The 25,595-nt window shown below is 41.3% G+C and overlaps 2 protein-coding genes across 4 annotated transcripts in view; one reads left to right on the top strand and one right to left on the bottom strand.

Moving 5' to 3' along the window:
- The window catches only part of coro7 (coronin 7), a 359,304-nt gene that overhangs the window by 208,731 nt on the left and 124,978 nt on the right, over positions 1-25,595 (top strand). The window lies entirely within an intron of this gene.
- The window catches only part of vasnb (vasorin b), a 32,299-nt gene continuing 8,585 nt past the window's right edge, over positions 1,882-25,595 (bottom strand). For both annotated transcript variants that reach the window (XM_060901415.1, XM_060901416.1), the window contains exons 2-3: positions 22,069-22,168; positions 1,882-6,095 (exon numbers count right to left, since the gene is read on the bottom strand). In XM_060901415.1, the coding sequence (XP_060757398.1) occupies positions 4,057-6,075 (2,019 nt within the window). In that variant the 5' untranslated portion in view covers positions 6,076-6,095; positions 22,069-22,168 and the 3' untranslated portion in view covers positions 1,882-4,056. The remainder of the gene's footprint in view (positions 6,096-22,068; positions 22,169-25,595) is intronic.

Raw genomic sequence — 25,595 nt, forward strand, 5'->3', positions numbered from 1 at the left:
CTTAATTTTGTTTGAGGCAATATTATTAATATTGGCCTGTCCCACTGAAATCTCAGGCCATGAGTCACTGCTGAATCGCAGTACTGCCAAGCTGCTGCTGTTGGACTCTTGAGCAAGGCACTTAATCCACTCTGCTTCAGAGGCACTGTACCATGGCTAATCCTGCACTCTGTCCTCATTGTACAGGACTGCTTATATGTATAATGACTATATAAGCTCTTTCGAGGCTTGCATGGCCTAAAGTCCTCCAGTGGTGCACTTTTTGGAGCAGTGGTGCTCCAGTGGACCAGTTTTTACTCATGTCACCACAGAAAGACCGTGACGTCTCCTTTAATGACATGGCATTCACAAACCATTACCCAGTTAATCACACTGTGGAGGAACATTCAACAGCAGATATGCCCATTCATTTCCGTTGAAACAAACAAATTTAATAAAGATGATTATTATGGTCCAGCAAACTCTATTAATCAAACCTTAGTCTATCATTATTCACCTCCAGGCCACTACTTGTGTTTTATAGATAATTGAATTGCATTAATATACTTTTGGAAAAATATTTACTCTGTAATAATTTTCTGTGGAATTCCTTGAAGATAATTTGGAAGAAAGGAAAAAAAACCCCAGCCATTTGTAGTTACAATGGTTTCTTTGAAAGTTTGAGCCTGATCATTGAGTTTGGAGCACATCCAGAATGCCTGGACCCTAAATTCAGGGAATAATAGGAGCCTTTTATTGGAGGTTTGAAAGGAAAGAGGCACACACTTTCATACACGCATGCTCAGGTACCTGCCACCGTCCACACACACACACACACACACACACACACACACACACAGAGTAGCCAGTGTTCTGGGGGCTGAGGGATCTTCTGTGATTGATATGGTCTCATAACACATGTTGAACACCAGTCACTGCTTCATTCCATTTCCTGCTCTGTCTGTAGTTTTTGTTACTCCATGATGCTGTTGTCATTGTGTGTGTGTGTGTTTTCTTTATTTATGGTTATTCTCCTGCGAAACACTGCTGGGCTGTTTTGTGTTTGTGTTAATCTACACCACAGTTTGCAGCTGGATTGTTGTTTTTTTGCCAGTGCTAGGAGATTTTTTTTTTTTGTGTGTGTGTGTGTGTGTGTGTGTGTGTGTGTGTGTGTGCAGGCTTGTTTTTATATCTTAGTGGAGACCAGAATATCTGACTGCTTTGACCTGATGGAGACATTTGTTTAGTCCCCAGAAGAGAAACTACTACTTCTTTCCAAAACTTGCAGCTTTTAGAAGGTTTTCTTTTCTTTACTGAGGTTAAAGTTAGGGTTAGAGTGAGGTGTCAGTGAAAGGCCCGCACAAGAATATTACATAAACAATGTTTCTTTGTGAGTGTTGGTGTGTGTGTGTTAAATTCCATGAAGCACTCCAGCTAGTCTTCTACCTGTAAAATATCTGGGTGGTCAGTTACAGGCATGTGTGCAATAATAAACAATATCAGCTTGTTCTGGTTGAGTAAGGGGAGACCATTAGAGTGAAATCCGTTCATCAGATTTGAACACGGTATGTTTTCAATCACTTTCTCCTTTTTGCCTCAAGCTTTCTCCATAAAGCAAAAAACATAATACCTTCCTGTCTCGCTCTTAATCCTAAACAGTCTCGTAAAAGTTGGTTCTGGGTGGTGCATTTTACATTCTCTTGCACGGCTGCCTGGTACCTCAGGGAAGAAGCTTTCAAACCGCTCTGCCGAAGAGTATTACTGCATCACAGCCTTGTCACCTCAGAACATTCACACATCCTGCTCCACCTAGATAAGCAACAGTGGCAAAGCATGACAAATATAGATGTTCTTTTATAGATTTTTATTTGTATTTATTTGCATTTTTACACAATGCTGTTGTACAAATATGTACACTTTTTAAAAGGACCAGTACACAAATAAAGAGCTTCCCAAAAATAGGGAAAAACAAACATGCATATTGAAAATATTCAGAAATATTTCCAATGTTTTCATACAGTTCATACTTGTTTTCCAGTTTGGGTGTTTATATCCACTGACCAGCGTAACTTTAAATGACATATCCATCTCAGTCAAATCCTCAATCGGAAACTATGTTTGCATGAGTGTATATTACTTCTGATGTTTAAATGAATCGAGTGAAAAGCTATCGCTTAAACAATAATGCAATTCCTCACTGAGGTAAACCAACAAATCGACACATCTTCCTTTCTTTCCTATCATTTTAGTTGTTGTTGCATGTAGTTTTAAAAAGAGATTATATGCGTCTATATTGTCTTTCCATCCAGAATCACTGCTCATTCAAGTAATATACTTATATTAAAATTAGGTCTGGATATGTTGGTGGTTTCTATGCTCTAACACACCGATTCAACCTGGTAGTTAATGAACAGGTCACATCAGGTGTGTTTAAGCAGGAAAAGAACTTGATTGTGGTGATTTAACAACTGTAGTGCCATTTATTTTTAAAAATTTTTTTGTAACCCTTAAAATGTTTTTTCTTAAAGTTTGAATTTTTTACATTAAAGCTATGGAAATATGCATCTATCCATTCAAAAAAGTGTATTAACCATTCTCAGACAACGGCCAATTTGACATTTTGTTGCTGACATAAATACCGTACTAGGCTTGTGTGTGTGGTTTTCTTTTTACCATAGAATTAGCAAATAGACAAAATTTGGTTAGCTAGCATCCATGCTAATGACACGAAGACATTAACATTCTGTAATTTGGGTCACGTGGTTGTTCATTCAAAGAGATCTCCCGAGTCAATATAATAATGTCATTGAAAACTGGGGGGGAGATCACAAAAGAACTTCATTTTCTTCTTCACATAGTCCTCAGGAAATGATGTAACCTCCTACTGAACATGTGACTTATGGAATATTCCAGCTATTTCTTCAAGGTGAATGTGTTCAGGTAACAGATTAAGTGAACACAAATAAAATGGATATGTTTCATAACCCTATAATTCATAGAAAAGGTTCAAGCACAAGATGTTAAATTGATTTGCACATGAATGCAAACATATGATTTTTGAACTTCTTCACAATTATATTTCAAAGCAGAGAGTGCTATACCACTTTACCCATATTAAAAATGTATTTTACCGTTACTTTATATACATATTTACCATTAGAGGGACACAAATGACACCACAATAGACACCATAAATGAGTTATGTAGCTAATGTCTCTTTTTCTCTTTAAATATTATAATACAGAAACAGTACTCACTGAAACATTGGTAGGAAAATATACATTCATTTGAAATATATGTTACAACAGGATCTTTCATGGTGTTTGAGAAACAGGGAATAAACAAATGATAAAACTTTTACACCTGTCTGATGCAGATAATAAAATAAATGTACCAAATGTACTGATGGGGATAGCAGTAGAATATTTACCTTTTTTAAATTTCGTAACCCTTGTTTCTGGAGATCCACTTTGGAGAACGGAGACTAAAATCCATACTCAAATATAAGAGGTGAATTTAGTTAGTTTCACGTCTACACTGACTTTTAGCAACTTAGATTGTCTTTGCCGAAACAATCCTTTGATTGTTGGTTTAAGCAGGTTTAAATCTTCAAAGAATTTGGGATTTTGTTGTCTGCTTTGTATTCACAGGAAGGAAAAGAAGAACAACTTGTATTTATATACCGAAACACACAAACTATTCAAACAGTAATATGCATAAAAATGCATGAAGGTCTTGACTTTATGTCTCACAATTAAAAGCAACACAATTATCAGTCTTTAAGTAAAAAAAAAATGTCCTTATCTTCACTTTCCAGCACACGGGTTGGATAATGTTCACCAAGTACAACTGCTCTTGAGTTCCATACTTAGCGAAATATTGTCTAAAATGGTTCAACCATCAATTTTTCTGCTACATTTTTGCCAAAAAATACCGTTTTTGGTTTTGATTGAAGACACTTAAACAGGCAGCACTTCTCACTATCTCTGTCTTTTTGTTTCTTTGGCTGAAACTGTGGAGACAAGGTCATAGAATTCAAGCTTGCCATGCCCTTTAAAACAGACCCAAGTATCAAACTCAGGATGGCTTTACAGTGTTCATGTTGTTTGCAACACAGCAGTCTTGTATGAGTGGCATCTCATAGTCCAAGTAATCTTTCTGCGCTGTCGATTGAGAGGATGTTATGTCTGGCTGCTTTTGGGGCAGGGCTCCATTGTCCAAACCTACTTTAACACCCTCCAATTCCAAATGTGAAGGGTCACAATACAGGTGTAACTGTGCTTGTTTTTTTCTATGCATGTACCAAGCTACACCGACAGCGACAGCCACCAGCACTAACAGGAGAAGAATAGCCATTGCTGGCACAAGCATTGTTGTAAGCTGTGGATCCTCTACTTGTGCACTGCTGTGCTGCTGGCTTAATGTCTGAGCCTCTGTGCATTCACTGTCTACGTCACTGGGCTCATCCAGTGGACTGGCACAGATGGAATATGTGGAATTAGGAAGCAGTCCACGCAGTGTATACTCTGGATAAGAGGCGGGAATGTTGAGTTGCTTTGGACGTTTATCTGATCCGGAGAGGTTTCTATAAGTTAGTTTGACTCCGCGGATATAAGGACGCCTGTCAATGTAGCGATAAAGGTCCAGCAGTATGGATGAGCTTGTTACTGTTTGTGCAAAGATTTCAGACATCACGCTGACTGTTGCGGTAGAGACATTTTCAGGTACAGCCAAATCCTCCTCATTCTCACAATATTTCCCTGAAGTCCCACGAGGACAAGTGCACTCAAAGTGACCCTGAAGATCCAGCCAACATGTGCCTCCATTTAGGCAGATATTGGCTGGACAAAAACCCATGTTCAGATCCGAGTCCGTACCACTGCTTGGGGAAGCTGGGACTGGAGGTAGAGGATGACGGTCTGTCTCTGAAGAAGGATCATCGCTGGGCTTAAAAGGGGGAATTGCGCGCATTGTGCTATGCAAAGTGGTGATCAGAGGTGGAGCCAGTGTGGTGGTCTTCGCTGGACTGATGGTAGTCCTTGCAGGGCATCCAAAGTCATGATGTCCTAGTCTTTCCAGCACCTTTCCTGCATTTCGGGGTGGGAAATGACAGCGGGTCTCCTCTGTCCTTCCCAGAAGTATTTGTTTATTACGCAGCCAGCTAGGAAACCAGGCCAGTGTGCAGAGGCAGTTGAAGGGATTCTCTGCAACAGTAAGTTTTTTCATGTGAGGGAAAATCAGGGTCATATTATCAGGCAAACTCTGCAGGCTGAGGTTGCTGATGTCCAAATCCTGAAGCTCAGTCAGGTTCTCAAAACGTTCCCACTTTAAAGGACCCATGGGATTGCCAGCTAAACTGAGCTTGACTAAGCCCCTTGCCTCCCACAGCACTGGAGGAAAATCCTTTAGTCGATTGTTTGAAATATCCAGCTCATGAAGGTTCTTGAAGCTCCCCAGGAGTTCCTGGCTCAGGGTGCTCAACCCTAATCCACCTAACTTGAGTGACTCTAATTTGGGTGTCTGAAGGTCAGTTGGCCCTGGCGAAGGGATTTTATTGAACCGAAGATCTAGTAGAAGCAAATGGGGCATTTTAAGTGCAGGTACTGTCGTCAGCTCATTTCTGTACAGTTTTAACTCAAGTAACTGCTCTAGACCATCAAAGGCTGAAGGGTGTATGCTCTTTATGGTATTGCTGTGAAGATACAGCCTTTCCAGCAACTCCAGTCCAGCAAAACTCTCTTGAGAAATATGGGTGATTTGGTTAGATGAAAGATCCAGGTTACGTAGAGAAGATAGTGGCTCAAACACACGATCTGGCAGTTCCTTCAGCTTGTTCTGACTTAGGTCCAGCATTTCTAGACTTTCCAACCCAATAAAATCTTCCTGGTCTAGGGTCTCAATGCCATTCTTGAAGACATACAGGTTTTTTGTTGATGCAGGCACATCAGAAGGCATGCTTGTGGCCTGGCGTGTATAACAGAGAATGGAGTCTGGACTTGAACAGGAGCAGTCTTTTGGACATTTACTGGCCAATGCCCAGGATGCCAACTGCAGATAGAGGAGCAGGGGTAGCAGCAGACGGAGGAAGGGCTTCATGTTGCTGCTGACACTCGGCCCTAAATCGAGAGAAAGCAATACATTGTTAATGACCAAGTAATAAATAAATATTAGGGTGCATGGATGCACAGTGACCCTTTAAAGCAATATGAAAATGGTACTGTACAATATGAAAAAAGAACATCATTCAAAAAATGGTTCCTCAATGGTTCTTTAGATAGGTTTCTTTCACAGAGGGATTTTACTTTACCTTCTCTAATACAGAAACGCTCTCTTTTATGGAGTCTTTTTTTTTTTACCCCCAATCTATAATCAAGAGCATGATCTTTCAATTTTACTATATGTACCTATTATTATAATAAAAAAAAAAAAGAAAATACCGACACTGGTGTATGTATTATATCCAAAAGTACAACAAGAAAACATGAAGTACATATACCATGAATAAAGCCCTGGATGGCAGGAGTGGATGAACCCTGTTAAACAGTAACCCATCCATAAGGAAAGCAAATGCACCCAAGGAGGAAGTGACTATTTCATTGGTCAACATTATACCTTGCATTGTATTGGCTGATGAATATTGATGGGGCTGTTTCACCAAAACCTGAAAGAGTACAGAAATCTGTGAGCAGAAGATTCACAAGCGCATAAAGCATTCTGAGCATCAGAAGGGGCTATTTAAGAGAGAGAGCAGGGTTTTTCAGCAGGAAAGAGCAAATTTGCATGTGAGCAGGGGCTATGTATGAGAGAGGGCAGGAGAGTAAAGAGAAGAGTAAACTGATTTTCTATCAAAGTACTGTCTGTCCTGGGGTGACTCAAGGAAAGCTGGAACTGAGTTGTTAGGACACACACATGGCTATAAACATCTCAGGAACAATGAGTGAAACTGTCCGGCCTGCCACTATGACTTTTTTTTTTTCTAACCCATGTATCTCAAACTTGAAGCCTTGACATAATTTTGCAGAATTTGTACAATTCAGCAGATTTTTTTGATGTGAATTGTGTAACATGTTATGTGTAGTTATCCACTTGTTATCCATATTGGTCTTAGGCTGCCAGAATAAACATTTAGTGTGAATGGAGTTAAGCCCGGTGCACACAGACAATTTTCCGTTGCTTGGTCGTGCAACTTTTTGACACAAGCGAAAAATTGCTTTGTGTGTGGATATTTGCAACAGCGATTTTTTTTTTTTTGTTGTTTGCGACAGATCGTGGGTATCAAACATGCTTGATATTCTACGACAAAAAAAATCATCAGTCGCTGACTTGTTGCAGAGATATCGCCATGTGTGCGTGTCTTTGTGATAATGAAGCGATCACCTCCAAAAGCTAAGTCAATCCCTGCCCGCAAAGTAGTCACGTGATTTCCACGTGACTTGTGTCCTCCTCCCCAAATCGCAGAGAACACACACACGCAGCTACCCGAGAGGGGAAACTTGCATCCAGAAATCACAATACGCTTGCGACAAAAAGTTGCCCGTGTGCGCCGGGCTTTACAGTAACCTTTGCTTCCAAGACATGATCAACTCATGCCATTTATGTCTTCACTACTTTTAGTCTCACTGCTGGAGGTTACCTGAGGAGAAGTCTCATGAGTCATATTCTGAAAGACAAGTTGTGCTGTAGTCAAGAATCATATAAGAAGGAAGCACAAAATGACACAGAGACGGTTTCTGTAATTTGGTTCTACTGCCTAAAAGCAGGTTAGGTTGCAGTTCAATAAAATACTTGGATGACTGCCATGCTGTTACAGCCATTGAAAAGGCTTCTGGTGGCGACACATGCACTGTTTTTTTCTGTCCGTCTGGTCTCATTTAAAGAGGTGTCATCACAGTAGTAAAAGAAATACCTGAAATGTCAAGACCTTGCATGAAGTGAAGAGCACAAGGCCTAATTACAGTAGTGTTTTTGTTGTAGGTGCTGCAGTGAAAGAGACAGTAAATATAAACAAAAAAACAACAAAAAAAAAACCCTTACCTTTTAAAGGGGAACTGAAGGCAAATTTTTATCAAAATTCTATTTCTCTCATTTTATAAAATGTAGGAATGCATTTCTGACAGCTACTTTGTCACTGCTATAGCAAGTTATGAGTGTTTGAAATATGCTTTGTAATATATCAGTCCATATGTCAAACCCATGGTCATAAACGAGATTCGCTGAGACCTGTGCGAGACATCGTAGGACAGAAGTAAAACGTACAGCGGAAATCAAAGTGACCAACATCTGCCAACATTGTCAAAAGACGCACGTGCCCTCCTTCGACTGCTGACGTAATCAAGCCAGAAGTCCAAAATCCCTCCTTACTCACTATATAGGGCACTATATAGTGGGGACGCCATTTTGTAGTGCTGTCCGAAACCTTAGTGAGGATTATGTGGGAAATGCGCTCAGTATAATATATATTTATCACAAAAATACATGCATGTATTTATTATTTTGAAAACCCAACAGTCGCCTGATCTGGCACGTTTTAATTGTGCAACAGTAATGACGTAAATACCAGTACAACGGATTAGTCCATATCCTGTTGTCTTTCCAACTTTTTTCTACTCCACATTGGTTTGAAGTCGTATGGAATAATCTTCATCACTGATGAAGCTGGCAAATCTTGAAATTAATCTAAATTGGAATTTTATGGCGATCTGGCCGCTGTGTGAACAGTTTTCAAAATGGCGGCGCTGACACTTCACATTTGAAGTCTTGCACAAGTCTTGTGAAGATCGCGCGGATAAGCGACGCCTGCCGTGGACCACACGAGCTACATTCAACATGGCTAAAAACCGAAAAGGCTGATAAGTGTAATATAATATGCCAATACGAGTCACAATATAAGGTTAATTAAACCGAAAACATAATTGAATAACACATTAATTAAGAAATAAAGCAAGTTTAAAAATGACTCCAGTTCCCCTTTAATTGAAAAATATTTCAAAATATTGTGTCCTGTTAGTAACCGTTAAAGACTAGAAAAAACATTGCCTGGTCTTTTTCCAATCTTCAGCTGTCCGGTGAGCCTTTGCCCACTGTAGCCTCAGATTCCTGTTCTTAGCTGACAAGAGTCGAACCTGAACAAAGTTTGGTGTGTTGTGTGTTCTGAGAGCCTTTCTGCTCAGCACAGATGTAAAGAGTGGTGATTTGAGTTACCGTACACTTCCTGGCTCAAATCAGTATGGCCATTCTCCTCTAACCTCTCTCATCAAGAAGTAGTTTTGACCCATAGAACTATCATCACTTGATGTTTTGGGGGTTTTTTTCCACACCATTCTGTGTAAACTCTTGAGACTGTTGTGTGTGAAGATACCAGGTGACCCACAACCCTGCCACATTAAAATCACTGCAATCACATGTTTTTTTTTCCCCTATTCTGATGTTTGACGTGAACTTGAACTGAAGCTGTTGACCTGTGTCTGCATAATAATATGCATTGTGCTGCTCCTACATGATTGGCTGATTCGATAATGGTGAGCGTATCATGTATGGCTTTCCGTTACATTTGAAATGTTTGAGGATTGTTAAAAAGGTAAGAAAATGCATAAAGATATGCCAGAGTTCAGTACAAAGGTGCACTGTACTGTAAGTCCCACCCACACCACTTTAGTGTGAAAACATGAAAGAAGGTAAGAGTGTTCAGCGTCATGGGAAAATAACACTCTATAGAAGTCCAGATGGAATGATCTGGCAGAAGATCCAGGATAGGCTTGAAAGAAAGAAAAAAAAAAGATCATTTTGTTTGATACCCAAATTTTTCCTGGTTATATTTCTGGTTATCTATGCACCTTGTGTTTTCGTTTTATTGGATTCAAACCAGCACAATAAAATCTAACAAGCATGATTAGGCCTGGAAAAGGTGTTCTCTAACAGCTAGTCTAATTCCAGATAACCCTCTACATCTCCCTGCTGTCTGTATCTCAACTTTTCTCCTTCTGGCAGCCATCTTATCAGAGAATAAATGAGAGCAACATCTTGTGGATTACCTCAAAGCTCTCCATGTAGCTCGAGTGCTGAGTGACTTCTGACTGCAGGGGCTTTAACTTAAGTGCCTGGCCATTGTATGTTGGTGGGATGGAGAAAAGTTTTCATTCAAAGTGGCTCAGAATTTCAGCACTGTAATTAATTCCTGTCTCCCTGCCAGATGTTTTGTGGGTACAGCAGCTGAGTTTGAAGAGCATCTTTTAATAACACTTTCTCATTAGAGCAGAGGGAGCATTTGAGACAAGCTTCAGGCTTTTAGCAGACTGATAACTTACCAAGGCAAGCGATTACCTGACTTTACTCCCTTTCATCACTGGGTTGGTGATATAACGTCTGGCCCTCTGTACAAATTTGACCACATCATTAGGAGAATTTGATTCCCGAGAGAAAGTTACTTTTTTTTTTTAAACCTTAATGGCACATGAATATTCTTGCAAAATCCTTTAACCAGAAATTTGTGTGATGTGTACAAAGGAAAGAACACCAAAGATGAACTGTGAAAAGAACTTTTCTCTCCCTTTGGCTTCCTTTTTAAAACCTGAAGTCAAAAGAAAAAACAAGGGTGAATAAGTGAACTTAGTGAGAGGAAGGAAAAGCTTTGTCAGCAAAGAGGTAGCCAAGAGCAGGAACTGGAAGAGCAAAGCAGTGCGCAGAAGTTCGAGCTCCACAGGACTTGCATTAAGAGAACTTTCCTTCAGAACAAAACCCAGGAACTCGGAATAGGAGGTGGAGGCAATTGATGGTTTGCATTGTGTAACGTGGGAGAAGACGACTTTTCATGCACACACTAAAGCAAGCCTTTTGCTAAGAGTAGGAGTAAGCGGAAAGAGTGCACTCCATATTATGAAGGGCTTTGTCAGCAGCCTCATGGGCTCCCCAGGGAATAATGTCTGCACTGGTTTCAAATGAAAACTAGAGCATACCTCTGTGCTCTGTTCTTAACTGTTCGCACTCGTACTGACATCATTTATTATAGTAAAGAAGCATTACAGCCATGTGAAGAGGAGCTGAGACCCATCTGTGTGATGTCAATGTGAGATGGAATAGCAGACAGTCTTCATTTCCCAGGAACTTGAAATGCACTTCAATCAGGAACCATTCAAGCCCACTCCCACCCCACAGGATCACAGTTGGACCCCTTTACCCATAATCCATCACCAATGCCACCATCCATCAACAGCAGCTTAAGCAAGAGATCACGAGGAAAGAAGAGAAAAGATCAAATGGGGAAAATGTAAAGCAGAGGCAAAGGAATCTCTTGCTGACAGCAAACCATGTCAGATATGTAAACTATGAAACTCTGGTACGAATGTCATCTTGAGTATGTTTTATTACGGCAAAATATCTCATCTCATTATCTCTAGCCGCTTTATCCTGTTCTACAGGGTCGCAGGCAAGCTGGAGCCCATCCCAGCTGACTACGGGCGAAAGGCGGGGTACACCCTGGACAAGTCGCCAGGTCATCACAGGGCCGACACATAGACACAGACAACCATTCACACTCACATTCACACCTACGGTCAATTAATACCCTGTCCACACTAGGGATTTTGTACCGATACGAAACTACTTTCGTACTGCAACACCTGTCCACACTAGCAACTATACCGGTACTGTAGCAGTATAACTGTATCAGTACGAAACCCACAAATGTATGGGTTTCGTACCGGTACAGTATCGGTACTGTAGCGCTTCGCTGTAGTGTGGACAGATGAAGCGGCTCTGTATCGATACAAATATAATGCCCATGCGCAATGAACCATTCCTACGTCTTCCGGGTTATTCATACAATACAATACGCCCGTGCTTTCCAGCTGTAAATAAAACGTCAAAATGGCTCAAAACGACCGTGGAGCTACATGGAGCAAAGAAAGGGGGGAGAAAGGGAGGGAGGGAGGGAGGGAGGGAGAGGGGAAAAGGGAGCGAAAGGGAGGGGAAGAGAAGGAAAGAGGGAGAAAGTGAGATTTGTTTTCTTTGTTTCTTTCTCAACTGCCTCGCGCGTTTTATACAATTCGACTGAATAAATGACCACCAGAAATACAGACTGTACATTGACAACAAAAAGCACACACACGTTGCTTCATCCGCCATATATTCTCGGAAGGAAGTTACTTGGTAACCACGGAAACATTTCGCGCATGCGCATTTCAACTACCGTCAAAGAAAACCGCAAACATTTCTCGCTAGTGTGGACAGACGCACTAAACTGTACCGGTATACTTTTGTATCGATACAGTTCTACCACTTTCATACCGGTATATATGTGAACACGGCATTAGAGTCACCAGTTAACCTAACCTGCATGTCTTTGGACTGTGGGGGAAACCGGAGCACCCGGAGGAAACCCACGCGGACACGGGGAGAACATGCAAACTCCGCACAGAAAGGCCCTCGCTGGCCACAGGGCTCGAACCCGGACCTTCTTGCTGTGAGGCGACAGCGCTAACCACTACACCACCGTGCCGCCCCAAGGCAAAATATGTGAGGCACAATTTTTTGTTGTTCAATGTTGAAAATACTTTGCTATAAATGTTTACATTGAAGTGAAGGAGAAACTCTGAGATAATTAAAGACAACCACAGGAGAAGTCACACCAAGCCCTCATAATCCATCCATCCATTATGTGTAGCCGCTTTATCCTGTCCTACAGGGTCGCAGGCAAGCTGGAGCCTATCCCAGCTGACTACGGGCGAGAGGCGGGGTACACCCTGGACAAGTCGCCAGGTCATCACAGGGCTGACACATAGACACAGACAACCATTCACACTCACATTCACACCTACGGTCAATTTAGAGTCACCAGTTAACCTAACCTGCATGCCATTGGACTGTGGGGGAAACCGGAGCACCCGGAGGAAACCCACGCTGGCCGCTGGGCCCGAACCAAGGACCTTCTTGCTGTGAGGCGACAGTGCTAACCACTACATCACCGTGCTGCCCGCCCTCATAATCACTTTTTTAATCAATTGATCCTGAGAAGTTATCAGAAGCTAGCTGTTTTCAAACTTAAAATTCAGTTCTGCCACTCCCCAAGAGTATAACTGCATCTGATTAAAACGTTGAAGGTTGGATGGATGCTGGATGGATGCTCAAAACTGTCTCAACATAATAGCAGTGACTGCTAAAGTTCCAGTCGTGCATCTGTAACTGAATGGGCATCTAAGGGCCACCACTGCTAGGAAGAACATGCTGAATGTCTTTACTGCATTGCCTTAACCAGCTCAGCTTGCTAATCAGTCAAGCCTTATCAAACATCCATGACCAAGCACAGCTTTGAGTGCGTTTATTTGTCTCAGCTCAGGCATGCTTGTTGCTTTGTCGGGAGCCAAAACCCATCTCCTCTTTTGTTTGACCCATGCCTGGCTGACATCACCAAGATAACAGTCTCATATTTGTCACAGGTAAACAGGTAGGGTTTCAGATGAAGGTGCTTTGAACGTGTTACTTCCTCCAGGGTGCATTGCAACCTGACACCTCCAGCAGGAGTGTGTCTGTGCTAAACCAGGCTCCTGGGCCCTGTACTCACCCCGCTAAAGGCAAGCGGATGGGTATGGCAGTTGAGTGGAGTGGAAAAGAAAGGCTGCAGTTTGTCTGTTTCCTTTGGCTTGTGCCAGGGGGATTAGAGAAGGCCAAATGTTACACCTGTGGACAGTTGGACGGCAGACACACACACACACACTTGTTGCTGGTACTGGGTCCCCCATAGGTATGGCCTTATCTATAATCTTTTGTAATGAAGAGAGCTCAGACAGAGCGGCTGCAAGGAACCTTTTCTAGCACAAAGCTCTGCTGTTGGCTCCGTTTCGCCCTCTCGCATATCATTCAGCACAGAGATACTTCATTTAGATTACCTCCTCATAGGATGCCCTTTGAAAAGCCTACAGCAATAATGCCAATATTGTTCTCTCTGTGTCTTGCCCCAAGCTGTTGCAGAGTGTTTAACAGTGTCCTTTAATAACTTTAACACACATTGAAGTAAGTTAACATTATTTTGCAGTCGATCTGAGATCGGTAGGATTCTGGGTCATGGGTCATTCATTCTGGGACTGCGACAGACTTGACCTTATGGGTGTTTTTTTGTTTTGTTTTGGGTTTTTGGGGTTTTTTTGTGACTAGTTCCTCTCAAGGTTTCTTCCACATTGTCATCTCTGAGAGTTTTTCCTTGCCACTGTCACCTCTTACTTGCGCATTAGAGATCTAAATCTACATATGAATTTCTTTAAAGGGGAACTGAAGGCAAATTTTTTATTATCAAAATTCAATTTATTTCATTTTATTAAATATAGAAATGCATTTTTGATAGCTATTTTGTCACTGCTGTAGCAAGTTATGAGTCTTTGAAATATGCTCTGTCATATATCAGTCCATATGTCAAAGCAATGGCCGTAAACGAGATTCATTGAGACCTGTGCGAGACATCGTAGGACGGAAGTAAAACGTACAGCGAAAATCAAAGTGACCAACACCTGCCAACGTTGTCAAAAAACGCGTGCGCCCTCCTTCGAATGCTGATGTAATCGAGCCGGAAGTTTTGTTTTTGATAGCAATCAGGAAAGTTTGAAGAAAGTAGGCAGTAATCGTCATTTAAACTAATTTTTTGCAATATTTCATTTGGAAAACAGTTTTCAAAATGGCGGCACTGACACCTGGCTGACACTTCACGTTTCGAAGTCTCGCGCAAGTCTCGTGAAGATTGCGCGGATAAGTGACGCCTGCCATGGACCAAACTAATTAAATTCAACATGGCTAAAAACTGAATAGGCCGATAAGTATAATATTTAATTGCAATTAGTTGCCAATACGAGTCATGATATAAGGTGAATAAAACCGAAAACGTAATTGAATAACACGTTAATTAAGAAATAAAGCAAGTTTAAAAATGACTTCGGTTCTCCTTTTAAGCTGCACTGTGACAATGGCCAATGTTAAGTGTTCTATAAATGCAACTGAATTGAAACTGTTTCACATCTTTTGGTTATCCTCGACTCTGGAAAACATCACACAACTGTGGTTGATTTGTCTAGAATCCCTCACCAGGTAACTGGGAACAAGATGTGGATTAAGAGAGATCTGTTTGTTCCTTTTTCCTCCAATCTAAAATTACATTCAGAGATTTTCGCAGATGTTAGCTAAAGCTAGCTGCTTTAAAACTCGAAGTCCAAACCAATTTCGCTTTCAGCTTCAGTGTTCCCTTCAAAGTCACACCCCCATAAGACATCCACAGATACTGCCTGGGTTAAAAGTCTAAATGCTAGTGAAAGATTGTAAACTTTCTGAACTGACTGACAGGTAATAAGAAACGTCTCCTTGTGCTGATTGGTTGAGTTTCTGGAACATGAGGAGAAATATTTGGTTCATCGAAAGATTTAAGTTGCAGTAAAGAGTAGTGGATTGTGGTGCTAGTTTCACAGCTGCTCCAGCTGTAAGAGCTTCAAAACAAAACCAGAGGAAAGGCCAAAAGACCAGCAAGTAACTGGAAGTAGAAAGGATGATGGAAGGACCAAGAGTCCTTAGAGTTTCAGTTTTTGCACAGTGGAGTCAAGCTGCTTTGTCTGTGTGGTCATTTATTGTTAAAGCAATAAATGACGTGTATCAGCTGGCTCTATCTGTTTGGGTGCTCAGGCGTGTGGAGAAGTGCACTGTTCATCCCTCATTCTTATCACTCATTTCGCCCTTTATTCTCCAGAATGATTGCTGTTAACGAAGTTCTGTGCAGATGCACATCAGTAGTTTATAAATGTCTGTTATAAACTATATAACATATAGAACGTAGCTTTCCTTTAGCAGATTCCCAAATTCAATTTTACAAACTATAGTCAGTCTTACAAATTATTTATATTTAGTCAATTTTTATAAATTATAACCTCTATTCTATCCACATTCACTGGATATCAGCAATCGCACGGTCTGATTGGCTACTCTACTACTAGGCTATCAGTTCATATACCATGAGGAAAACAAAATGGCGGAGCGTGTTGCTGAACTAACCGAGGACGAAATAAAAACTCTACTTGAAAACAAACCCCCCCAAAAATCAACAAAATATGGAATGAAAGTATTTGATTGTAGAACGTATATTTTTTTATTTTTCAAGAATTATATTTATTATAGCATTTTTCACAAATTGCTACTGCCATTTCTCCGGGTTGTTTACATTCTTTATCTTTAAGCATTAATTTTTTTTTTTTTAAGACTGGTTCAAAATCTCAAAGAAGTTTGAAAATTACATTACTGAAATGCCCAAGGAAGAATTAAATAAATGTCTAAACTATTCTATACCTTGGCACAACAGCAAGATGGCACTTTCTACCAAAAAAACCAACACTAAAATCAATTCGTGCAGCCATCGATAGGTTTTTAAGAAGTCCGCCTAAGCGGAAATGGTTTTGTCGGACGTTTTGTACAAAATTTTTTATTTATCAAATTTGCAAAAAATAAAACTAAAAATGCTCTGTTTCTCAAAATCCAGTGAATGTGGATAGAATAAAACGTTTACTCCACTCTATCTCGTCGTACATAGCTTATAGCCAACTCATACCCCTTTTCTACCAAATCAGTTCCAGGGCTGGTTCGGGGCCAGTGCTGGTGCTGGTTCACAACTCATTCAACTTGCGAGCCAGCTGAGAACCAGTTTGCTTTTCCATAGCTCGTGGTGCTAAGGGGAGCCACGTCATTACGTCGCTGTAAACGTCAGTTACGTCGCTGTATACGTCAGTTACGTCGCTGCGTTTGCATAAACCTTGGCGCGAACATCGAAGCAACAACACGGAGAAGAAGAAGCAACAACAACAACAATAATGGATGACTTCGCGTTTGTACAGCTGCTGCATCTCGTCGCTTAAAAATGGCGACCTTTCGCGGTCTTGCTATTGTTGTTGATCTTAACAACTCCGCCCCCCCCGCGCTGATGTAAGTGGTTCTTTCCTCTGGCCCAGCAAAGAGTCGGTGCTAGCCTGGAACCGTTTTTTCTGGCCCCAGAGCCAGTTCTTTGTCAGTGGAAACAGAAAACCCGGTTCCAAACTAAGCGCTGGCCCCGAACCAGCCCTGGAACTGCTTTGGTGGAAAAGGGGCATATATGCTACATGCCTTGTCGGCTATCAGCTCATGTACGACTCGATTTCGTGGAATAATTGTTAATTATTAGTGTTGGTCTGTTCGTATGCTTTTTTTGTTTGTTAGGGACAATTTTATGTCTGTTCACCAACATTCTACATTTCTACTCTTCTACACGTCCGAACAAACACAAGCACACAAATACAGTCTCTTCTTACAAAAAGGCAAGAATGAAAGTAATCCAAAAATGAATAAGTCTGCCATAACATCATCTTTCGTCTGAGTGACAGTTGGTGTGTTTTTAGGCTTTTCTTTGTGTCCTGTCAGAGCCCTGTGTGTCTGGAAAAACATGCTGAACACACCATGTTACATGGCATCACCATTGTACATTGAGCATAGACAAAGTAGCTAAGATCTGATAAGCTGGGCTATCACTCAAATCTATACTCTTGAGTTTCATGAGCAATCTTCATTTTGTTGTGCAGCAAGGTCGGGACACACACATGCCCACACTAAGACTAGAATTCACGTTACTTTGGGGCAGGTATCTGGGATGTATGGAAAGTTCAGATCACACCTGAGTCTATCTTTAAAAACCTGATTGCATAAGCCTGTACAAATGAAAAAAAAAATTTTAAGGACGTTCTTCACAGTGACAGTTTTGAGATAAATCAGAGCTACACAGATATTTCCTGCAAGCTAACCTTCATAACACACTTTTTTTTTTTACTCATTGTCCTCTTTCATTCTGCCAGTGCATTATTAACTATGAGGTAAAGATAGAGTTTGTGAGGACAGAAAAGGGTGAAGGACACCATTCTTAGTTCTGCTGTGTTGCTGGCTCTCGTCAAGTGCATCAGTTTCTCCTCCCTGACCGATGGAAACTCTAACGTTCGTTCCTGAACTCTATAAGTCATCAGCATGATGCCTTTACCATAACCCATGAAGTACAGCACTGTGCAAAAGTCTTAGGCACATGGAAAGAAATACTGTCGATCAAAAATGGCTTAAAAATAATGAAATGAAATGTTTAAACATAAAAAATACTATAAATAGCAGTAAGCCATAATAAATGAAATAAAATCAATATTCGGTGTGAGACGACCCTTTGCTTAAAAAAAAAAATAGTAGTCTCAGGTACAGTGAGTGCAGTTTTATAAGGAAATGAGCTGTAGGTTTTACTGAGCATCTTGCAGAACCAGCCACAGTTCTTCTGGACACTTTGACTGTCACACTTGCTTCTTAATTTCGCACCAAAACCCAGCAGCCTTCATTACATTTTCTTTTTTAATCTGAAAAGTGCTCTCTTATGTCATATGCTGCTCAGATACAATTTTTTCTGTAACATTTTAATTTTGTGCTGGAAGACGAACGTTTGGAAATCTAAAATGTTTTTGTACTGACTTGATAATGTAGAAGTCATAAAATAGAAATCTATAACAAAGTTTGTATGAAAAAAAAAACAAGTTGCTGAAGACTTGCACAGTACTGTAGGTTGAAGCTTTCAGTTCAGAGTAGATTTACTGAAAGTGTGAACTGCATATGGAGATAATCTGGACTCGGATTCTCATTTTAAATGAGACTGCTTTTGCAACACTGTATTTTTCCTCATTCTTGTTCACTGATTTATGAGTAACAGACCATTTGTAAGATACCTGTTTCACTGGCTTTTTATGCCAGGAGGCATTTCCTATCAACTCCACACTCACACACAATGCCATGGAAGCACATGAAAGATAAACAGCACAACATGATCCTTGTTGGTCATGAGCCAAATCCCCACAGGCCTCCACCAAGCCTGCTTCCAGCTGTAGAGAACTTATAGCACCACGAGGCTCTACTGCATAACTGTCATCCAACTGACTGAAACCCAAAAAAAGGCATGAAAAAAACAACAACATATTTGTACACAGTTAAGACCCTAAATCTAGAAACCTAAGGAGCTATTTTTTGGTCCTCTGGGGTGATCCCAAGAGCAATGGTTTCAAACTTTTTGCATTCAGATGCCCTTTTAACTGTAAAATAAATTTCACCAACCCCTTCAGCACAGATTCATTTTATAGACATGATCCAGTGTGGACATAGTTCAAATCTTAGACTCATTATTTAAAAGTAGCCTCATTTTCCTGTTATTGGAACCATAGGACTTGTAGCATTTACAGAACACATTAGGATGAAGTTGATATTATTTATCGAGGTTTAGATTTAGCTTGAGAACCGGTCAAACAGGCTAAGAACTCAGTAAAAAAAATCATTTTGATAATGATGGGTTGTGATTTTCATCACTGTAACAAAATAATAACTTTACAGCCCCCTGGGATTACCAAGACACCACTTTGAGAACCAAGGCCTGAACGGTTTCATGCTGATGGAATCCTGCATCAGAAGTTGCTGTAGTAGTGAAGTCGTAGTTGGTAGAAGTAAAGGTCATTGAAGTAGGAAGTAGTAAAAAAAAAAAAAAAACTTAACTATGCAAGGAACTTTTGTGCATTTAATAAGAAGAAGAATAAGGCTTTATTTGTCACATGTACACTTAAGCACAGCGAAATTCCTTCTCTGCATTTAACCCATCTGAAGCAGTGAACACACACACACACACACACACACACACACACACACACACACACACACACACACACACCCAGAGCAGTGGGCAGCTACGCTACAGCACCCGGGGAGCAGCTGGGGTTAGGTGCCTTGCTCAAGGGCACTTCAGCCGTAATACATAGGGTGGGTTAAGTGCTGTTCATTCACTCAACTCCCCTTACATTTTTTTTCCCCTTGCCAGTCCCAAAAGGCTGCTTCTCTCACCTTCAGGCAATGGCTGCCCCACCTGATGTGCAATTCAAGCATGCACATCTGTACGACACTTAACACACTTCAACCAAAGAGAAAGCTGAAAAAAAGTGTTGCCAGGCAAAACAAACCTCTCCCGGTAGCACTTATGATGAATATGAAGGAAGATATCATGAAAAAAAATAGGTACCCTATGGGTGCATGTGGCTACTGCTTCTAAATAAAGTTGTTTTCTGATACCATGTCCAGACAGTAAATATAGCATATATATTTACTCTATGACACAGTAGCCACAAAAATGAAGTGTAATCCAAAAATGAGCAATTTAAAAATCACAGAAGTAAAATATACCAAGTGTCTGTACTTTTATATTATTCTATTCTTACCTCTTACAGTTTTTGAAACTGAAACCTCCGAACCGAGGCTGGCATACACACGCTGTTGCCATGACTGAAACTCTTATTTCCCGGAAAAGGCCCGGCGCTAGAGCTCAGTGGAACGCACTTTCCTTCTGTAATAAGCATAAACGTATCTGAAAGTGATTTATTTAGTCTAGTCCATTTATTTTGAATGGTGAACCGAATTGTATACATTCACAGGCCGTTTTATTCGGAACACGTGTATGCACAGTGCGCGACTGTTACACTCTTACATTCTTACAGCACGATGACATAGTGGCTAGCGCCTGTATATGAAGCAGAGGCCACAACAAATCTGATTTTGACCTTTTGGGTGACCTTGACCGGATGACCCTCAAAATGTTGGAGGTTCTATTTGAGACCAATGCCCATCTATCCTGAAAGTTTCATGAAGATTGATCCAGCCGTTTTCCCGTAATACCATTAAGAAAGAAACAAAGAAACCCGACCGTAAACAATACCTCGCCCCCTGGTGGACTCCGTCCCAGGCGAGGTAAAAACTTCACTGGGTTCCACTGATATGACCACCGGAAGATGCATGGTGCTGTGTTTGTTTAGTCAGAGTAAATCTTGTAAAACATGATGCTATATACATCTTTAGACAGAGGTGTTTACTACAGGTCACATCCATAGCGAAGGTACGCTCAACCTACTGTAAATAACAGAATGTAGAACATCGATGCTACATCTGAGGCCTGACTAAGCAAACAGCTCACATGCTAACATGAAGGATGGATATGTGTGTGTGTGTGTGTGTGTGTGTGTGTGTGTGTGTGTGTACATTCTAAGGCTTAGCCTAAAACAAACTTGAGCAGGATGTCACTCTGTGTTGTATTTTTCGCCAGAGCTTTGATGTTAAAAGCTATACGCAAAGTTTGCTAAGCTTCAGGAGAGGAGCTACAGACTGTCCATTTATTACTGCCTACACCATGGGCTACATTGCTATAAATGCGTGTGTGCGTGGGTGTGTTTGCTTTACATGCCCTCTATGAGTGCATTTTATGGACTACGCTTTCTCTTTCAACTGCTGATCTGTTGTGTCAGTTAAAGGGCTTGGAAGAATCACTGGGCAATTAGTGCATTTAGTGTTGCGTATTTCTGGCTTGAGGCTGTGGTCTGCTGCCTTCTGGCTAAGAATGGAGAGAAAGAATTATTCCTTCGCTTTACGGCCGTTGTAAAACCTGAGGCGGTACAACAGTGGACTTCACAAGCTACGGTACATCCACACAGACCACCACAGTTGGAGCAGCATGCCTGACCAGGTCACGAAAGAATCCCTCACACATCACACAGCTGCACCAGTGACTCCAGCTTTCCTTACACACACACACACACACACACACACACACACACACACACACACAAGGTCACTGCTTACGCCTGCACTGCTCTACTGTAAACTGTTAAATCCTCCATCATCATGGATTAATCACTGCCCCCAAGCACCCTGTTCTCCCCGACAGTCACATGTGACACATTCTGCTTCAGCCAACTCTTTTAAATCTGTTTAACAAGAATCCCGATCTCTTTTGCGAGAGCCTTATTGAGACAGGATGCGTTGTGGTTTTTACGCAGGCAACTCAAAAGCACTTCTGTGCCTCTGGATACGTTTGAGTCATGATTCTGAAAATTTAAAAGGCACAGCAAGTTCTTCTTGCAGTGGTCGCCTCTCAGGTACGCATGCAGGTGATTGAAAAAAAGAAAAAAAGGGGGTTATCTTCTCCAGAGACACACTTTATCACTTAATTTACTGTTGAGATTACAGACAGCTTAAAGGGGGAAAAAAACTCACCAGGGAATATGAATCTGTTCCTCTCCCTCTTGCGGTTCCTTCTTGCTGTGGTCACTTGTTCTCTCAGAGACCTGCTGCTTTTCTGTACGTTCTCTGCTGCCTTGGAAGAGAAACAGGAAAACGGTGGTTAATAACTGACCAGCATGTGTGTATGTGTGTCTCAGCCTTTGTTGCAGACGTGACAAAATTTATACAGACCTGCTGTGTGATTTTTTTTTTTTTTTGAACTTCTCGCTCCTTTCTCTGTAATAAACCATGTGATGGCAAAGGAAATATGAGAAGTAATGTTGCTGTATTTGCTAAAACTTTTTTTTTAAATAAGTAAACAGCAGAATGAAAATTGGGAGGGGGGGTATTAGTTTTAAATTCAGTGTTCTTTTTTTTCAACTTAAAGAGATATCTCATCTCATCTCATCTCATTATCTCTAGCCGCTTTATCCTGTTCTACAGGGTCGCAGGCAAGCTGGAGCCTATCCCAGCTGACTACGGGCGAAAGGCGGGGTACACCCTGGACAAGTCACCAGGTCATCACAGGGCTGACACATAGACACAGACAACCATTCACACTCACATTCACACCTACGGTCAATTTAGAGTCACCAGTTAACCTAACCTGCATGTCTTTGGACTGTGGGGGAAACCGGAGCACCCGGAGGAAACCCACGTGGACACGGGGAGAACATGCAAACTCCACACAGAAAGGCCCTCGCCGGCCACGGGGCTTGAACCCGGACCTTCTTGCAGTGAGGCAACAGCGCTAATCACTACACCACCGTGCCGCCCCACTTAAAGAGATGTGATGGAGATAATTTGATAGTACAATAGTGATCAAATTTAGTTGTAGTTTGCACCTTTAATTTGTTGAAAGCATTTATATGGAACTGTGTAAAGGAGGAAGTGAGATTTCCAAAGAATTCAGTTGAGTGTGTCGGTTGCCAACAAATATTATAGGCATTTCTCTGTGACGTACATGTACACACGCACATACACGTGCGCACGCATACACACACAAATAAGCGCACATAGCTTTTGGCCTGGCATGCAAGGTGACAACTTTCTGATCAGTCAGCACCTTGTTTAACAGTATCAGCTTCGAGAGAGAGAGAAAAACTGAGGTGTGTGTGTTGCTGTCTAATTCCTTCATAGCATACTTGAGAATTATATGTCAGAGAAGATAATAATATCTACTTTGAGTGTGTGAGTGTGTGTGTGTGTGTGTGTGTGTGTGTGTGTGTGTGTGTGTGTGTGTGTGTTGTTTCTGTAATGCCTAAAGCTGTTTACACACTGAGTAAGTTGACATACATGCACAGAGTAGTGTGTGTGTGCAGTAATTAGAAAACAGTGTGTCCTTGTGATCGCTTAGAGACGATAGCTATCATCAAGCATGCCGTCATTTGAAACACACACGAACACACACAGACATGGTTTCTGTGTCTTTTTTTTGGAATCTAAAAGGTGTCCCAACATAGATTCATCAAACATTTCTGTTTAAGCACATGCACACTTATTCCCCATCAGAAGTGCCACGAGCAGAATTTATTTTTAAAATCTTAAGCGTCCACATCACACTGATTCATCAGTGACTGACCCTGCTCAAACCACTTCTGGAAGCAAGAGACACATTTTAGCCAGATGTCATACAAGTGTAAAATGTGTCTGTCACTCCATGCCATATTTGACAACCAAAACTTCCCAACACATTACATCATAGTCCGTGACTGTCTGTAGGGAGATTAAAATAATCAGCATGCAAAATGTAGATTTTGTTAATGCGGCAGTTTTGTTTTGTTTATTTTTTTTGCCATAAAACAACTGAAAATGGCACAGGAAGCTGGTGGTAGAATGTAATAGGTGGATTTGTGTGTAAATCCATGTTGCTCAATACCCATCAACATCCAGGACACAGGAGTTGTAAATGAGGTTTCTCCACCTGTACCAGTGCAATATTCCACTCCCGTTTGTTCACTTTTAATTGCTAATTTGGTCCAGGTGGAAATTTTATCGGAGGTATTTACGTATAGACTTTTTCACAAGCATATTATCTCATCTCATTATCTCTAGCCGCTTTATCCTGTTCTACAGGGTCGCAGGCAAGCTGGAGCCTATCCCAGCTGACTACGGGCGAAAGGCGGGGTACACCCTGGACAAGTCGCCAGGTCATCACAGGGCTGACACATAGACACAGACAACCATTCACACTCACATTCACACCTACGGTCAATTTAGAGTCACCAGTTAACCTAACCTGCATGTCTTTGGACTGTGGGGGAAACCGGAGCACCCGGAGGAAACCCACGTGGACACGGGGAGAACATGCAAACTCCACACAGAAAGGCCCTCGCCGGCCACGGGGCTCGAACCTGGACCATCTTGCTGTGAGGCAACAGCGCTAACCACTACACCACCGTGCCGCCTATTATTATTATTGATTATAGCTTTATTGTAGTACAACATGACCCTGTTCATATGTGCAAATCCTGAAACTAGTTTTCTCATCACACGTCTTACTGAAAAACAGTTATAAAAAAAAAAGCCTGACACAAAAATTATTTGATCCTCGGCTTTACAGATATATCAGCCACACATAGTGCAACTCTTGTATTCTTCCTCTTTCTCTCTCTCACTTGCTCTCTGTCTGTCCCGGACATAATGGGCTGAGATCTGGAACCTGTGGGTCGTGAGTTGGTTTTGTATCAGTGTTAATCCATTAAACTCTCAGCTTACTTTTCAGTTATCCATGAATTATGCATTCAGTGAGGAGGAGGGGAAGAGAGGGGAAAAAAAAACCTTGAATGCTTGAAGTTTGTGAAACACTACAACTTTGACTGGAACCGTGTTCTCTGGTCTGATGTAACAAAAATGGAGCTTTTTGGCAATAAACACTCAGTGTGGGTTTAGTGTAAAAAGAAGGATGGCTATAATGAAAAGAACCCGACCCCAACTGTAAAATATGGTGGAGGTTCTGTGATGTTTTGGGGCTGCTTTTCCTCCAAAGGCCCTGGAAACCTTGTTAGGGTACATGGCATCATGGACTCCATGAAATACCAGGACATTTTAAATCAGAGTCTGACTGCCTCTGTCAGGAAACTAAAACTGGGTCATCACTGACTCTTCCAGCAGGACAATGATCTAAAGCATTTGTCCAAATCAACACAACAATGGTTCTCTGAGCACAGAACCAAACTTCTGCCATGGCCATCTCAGTCCCCTGACCTGAACCCTACTGAAAACCTGTGGGGTGAGCTGAAGAGCAGAGAGCACAAGAGAGGGCCGAGGACCTGGGATGGTCTGGAGAGATTGTGTAAAGAGAAATGGTCTCAGATGCCCTATTTTGTTTTCTCCAACCTTATAAAATGTTATAGGAGAAGAGACTGCTGTTTTACTGGCAAAGGGAGGTTGTACAAAGTATTAAATGCAGGGGTGCCAATAATAATGGCACATTTTTTTGTTGAATATAATGATTTCTTGCTGAGAGATGTTTTTTCTCTGAATACATTTATTTCAAGTAAAAGTTGGATTTTTCTCAA

Source organism: Neoarius graeffei, chromosome 20 (assembly GCF_027579695.1).
Source record: "Neoarius graeffei isolate fNeoGra1 chromosome 20, fNeoGra1.pri, whole genome shotgun sequence".
Classification (NCBI taxonomy): Eukaryota; Metazoa; Chordata; class Actinopteri; order Siluriformes; family Ariidae; genus Neoarius; species Neoarius graeffei.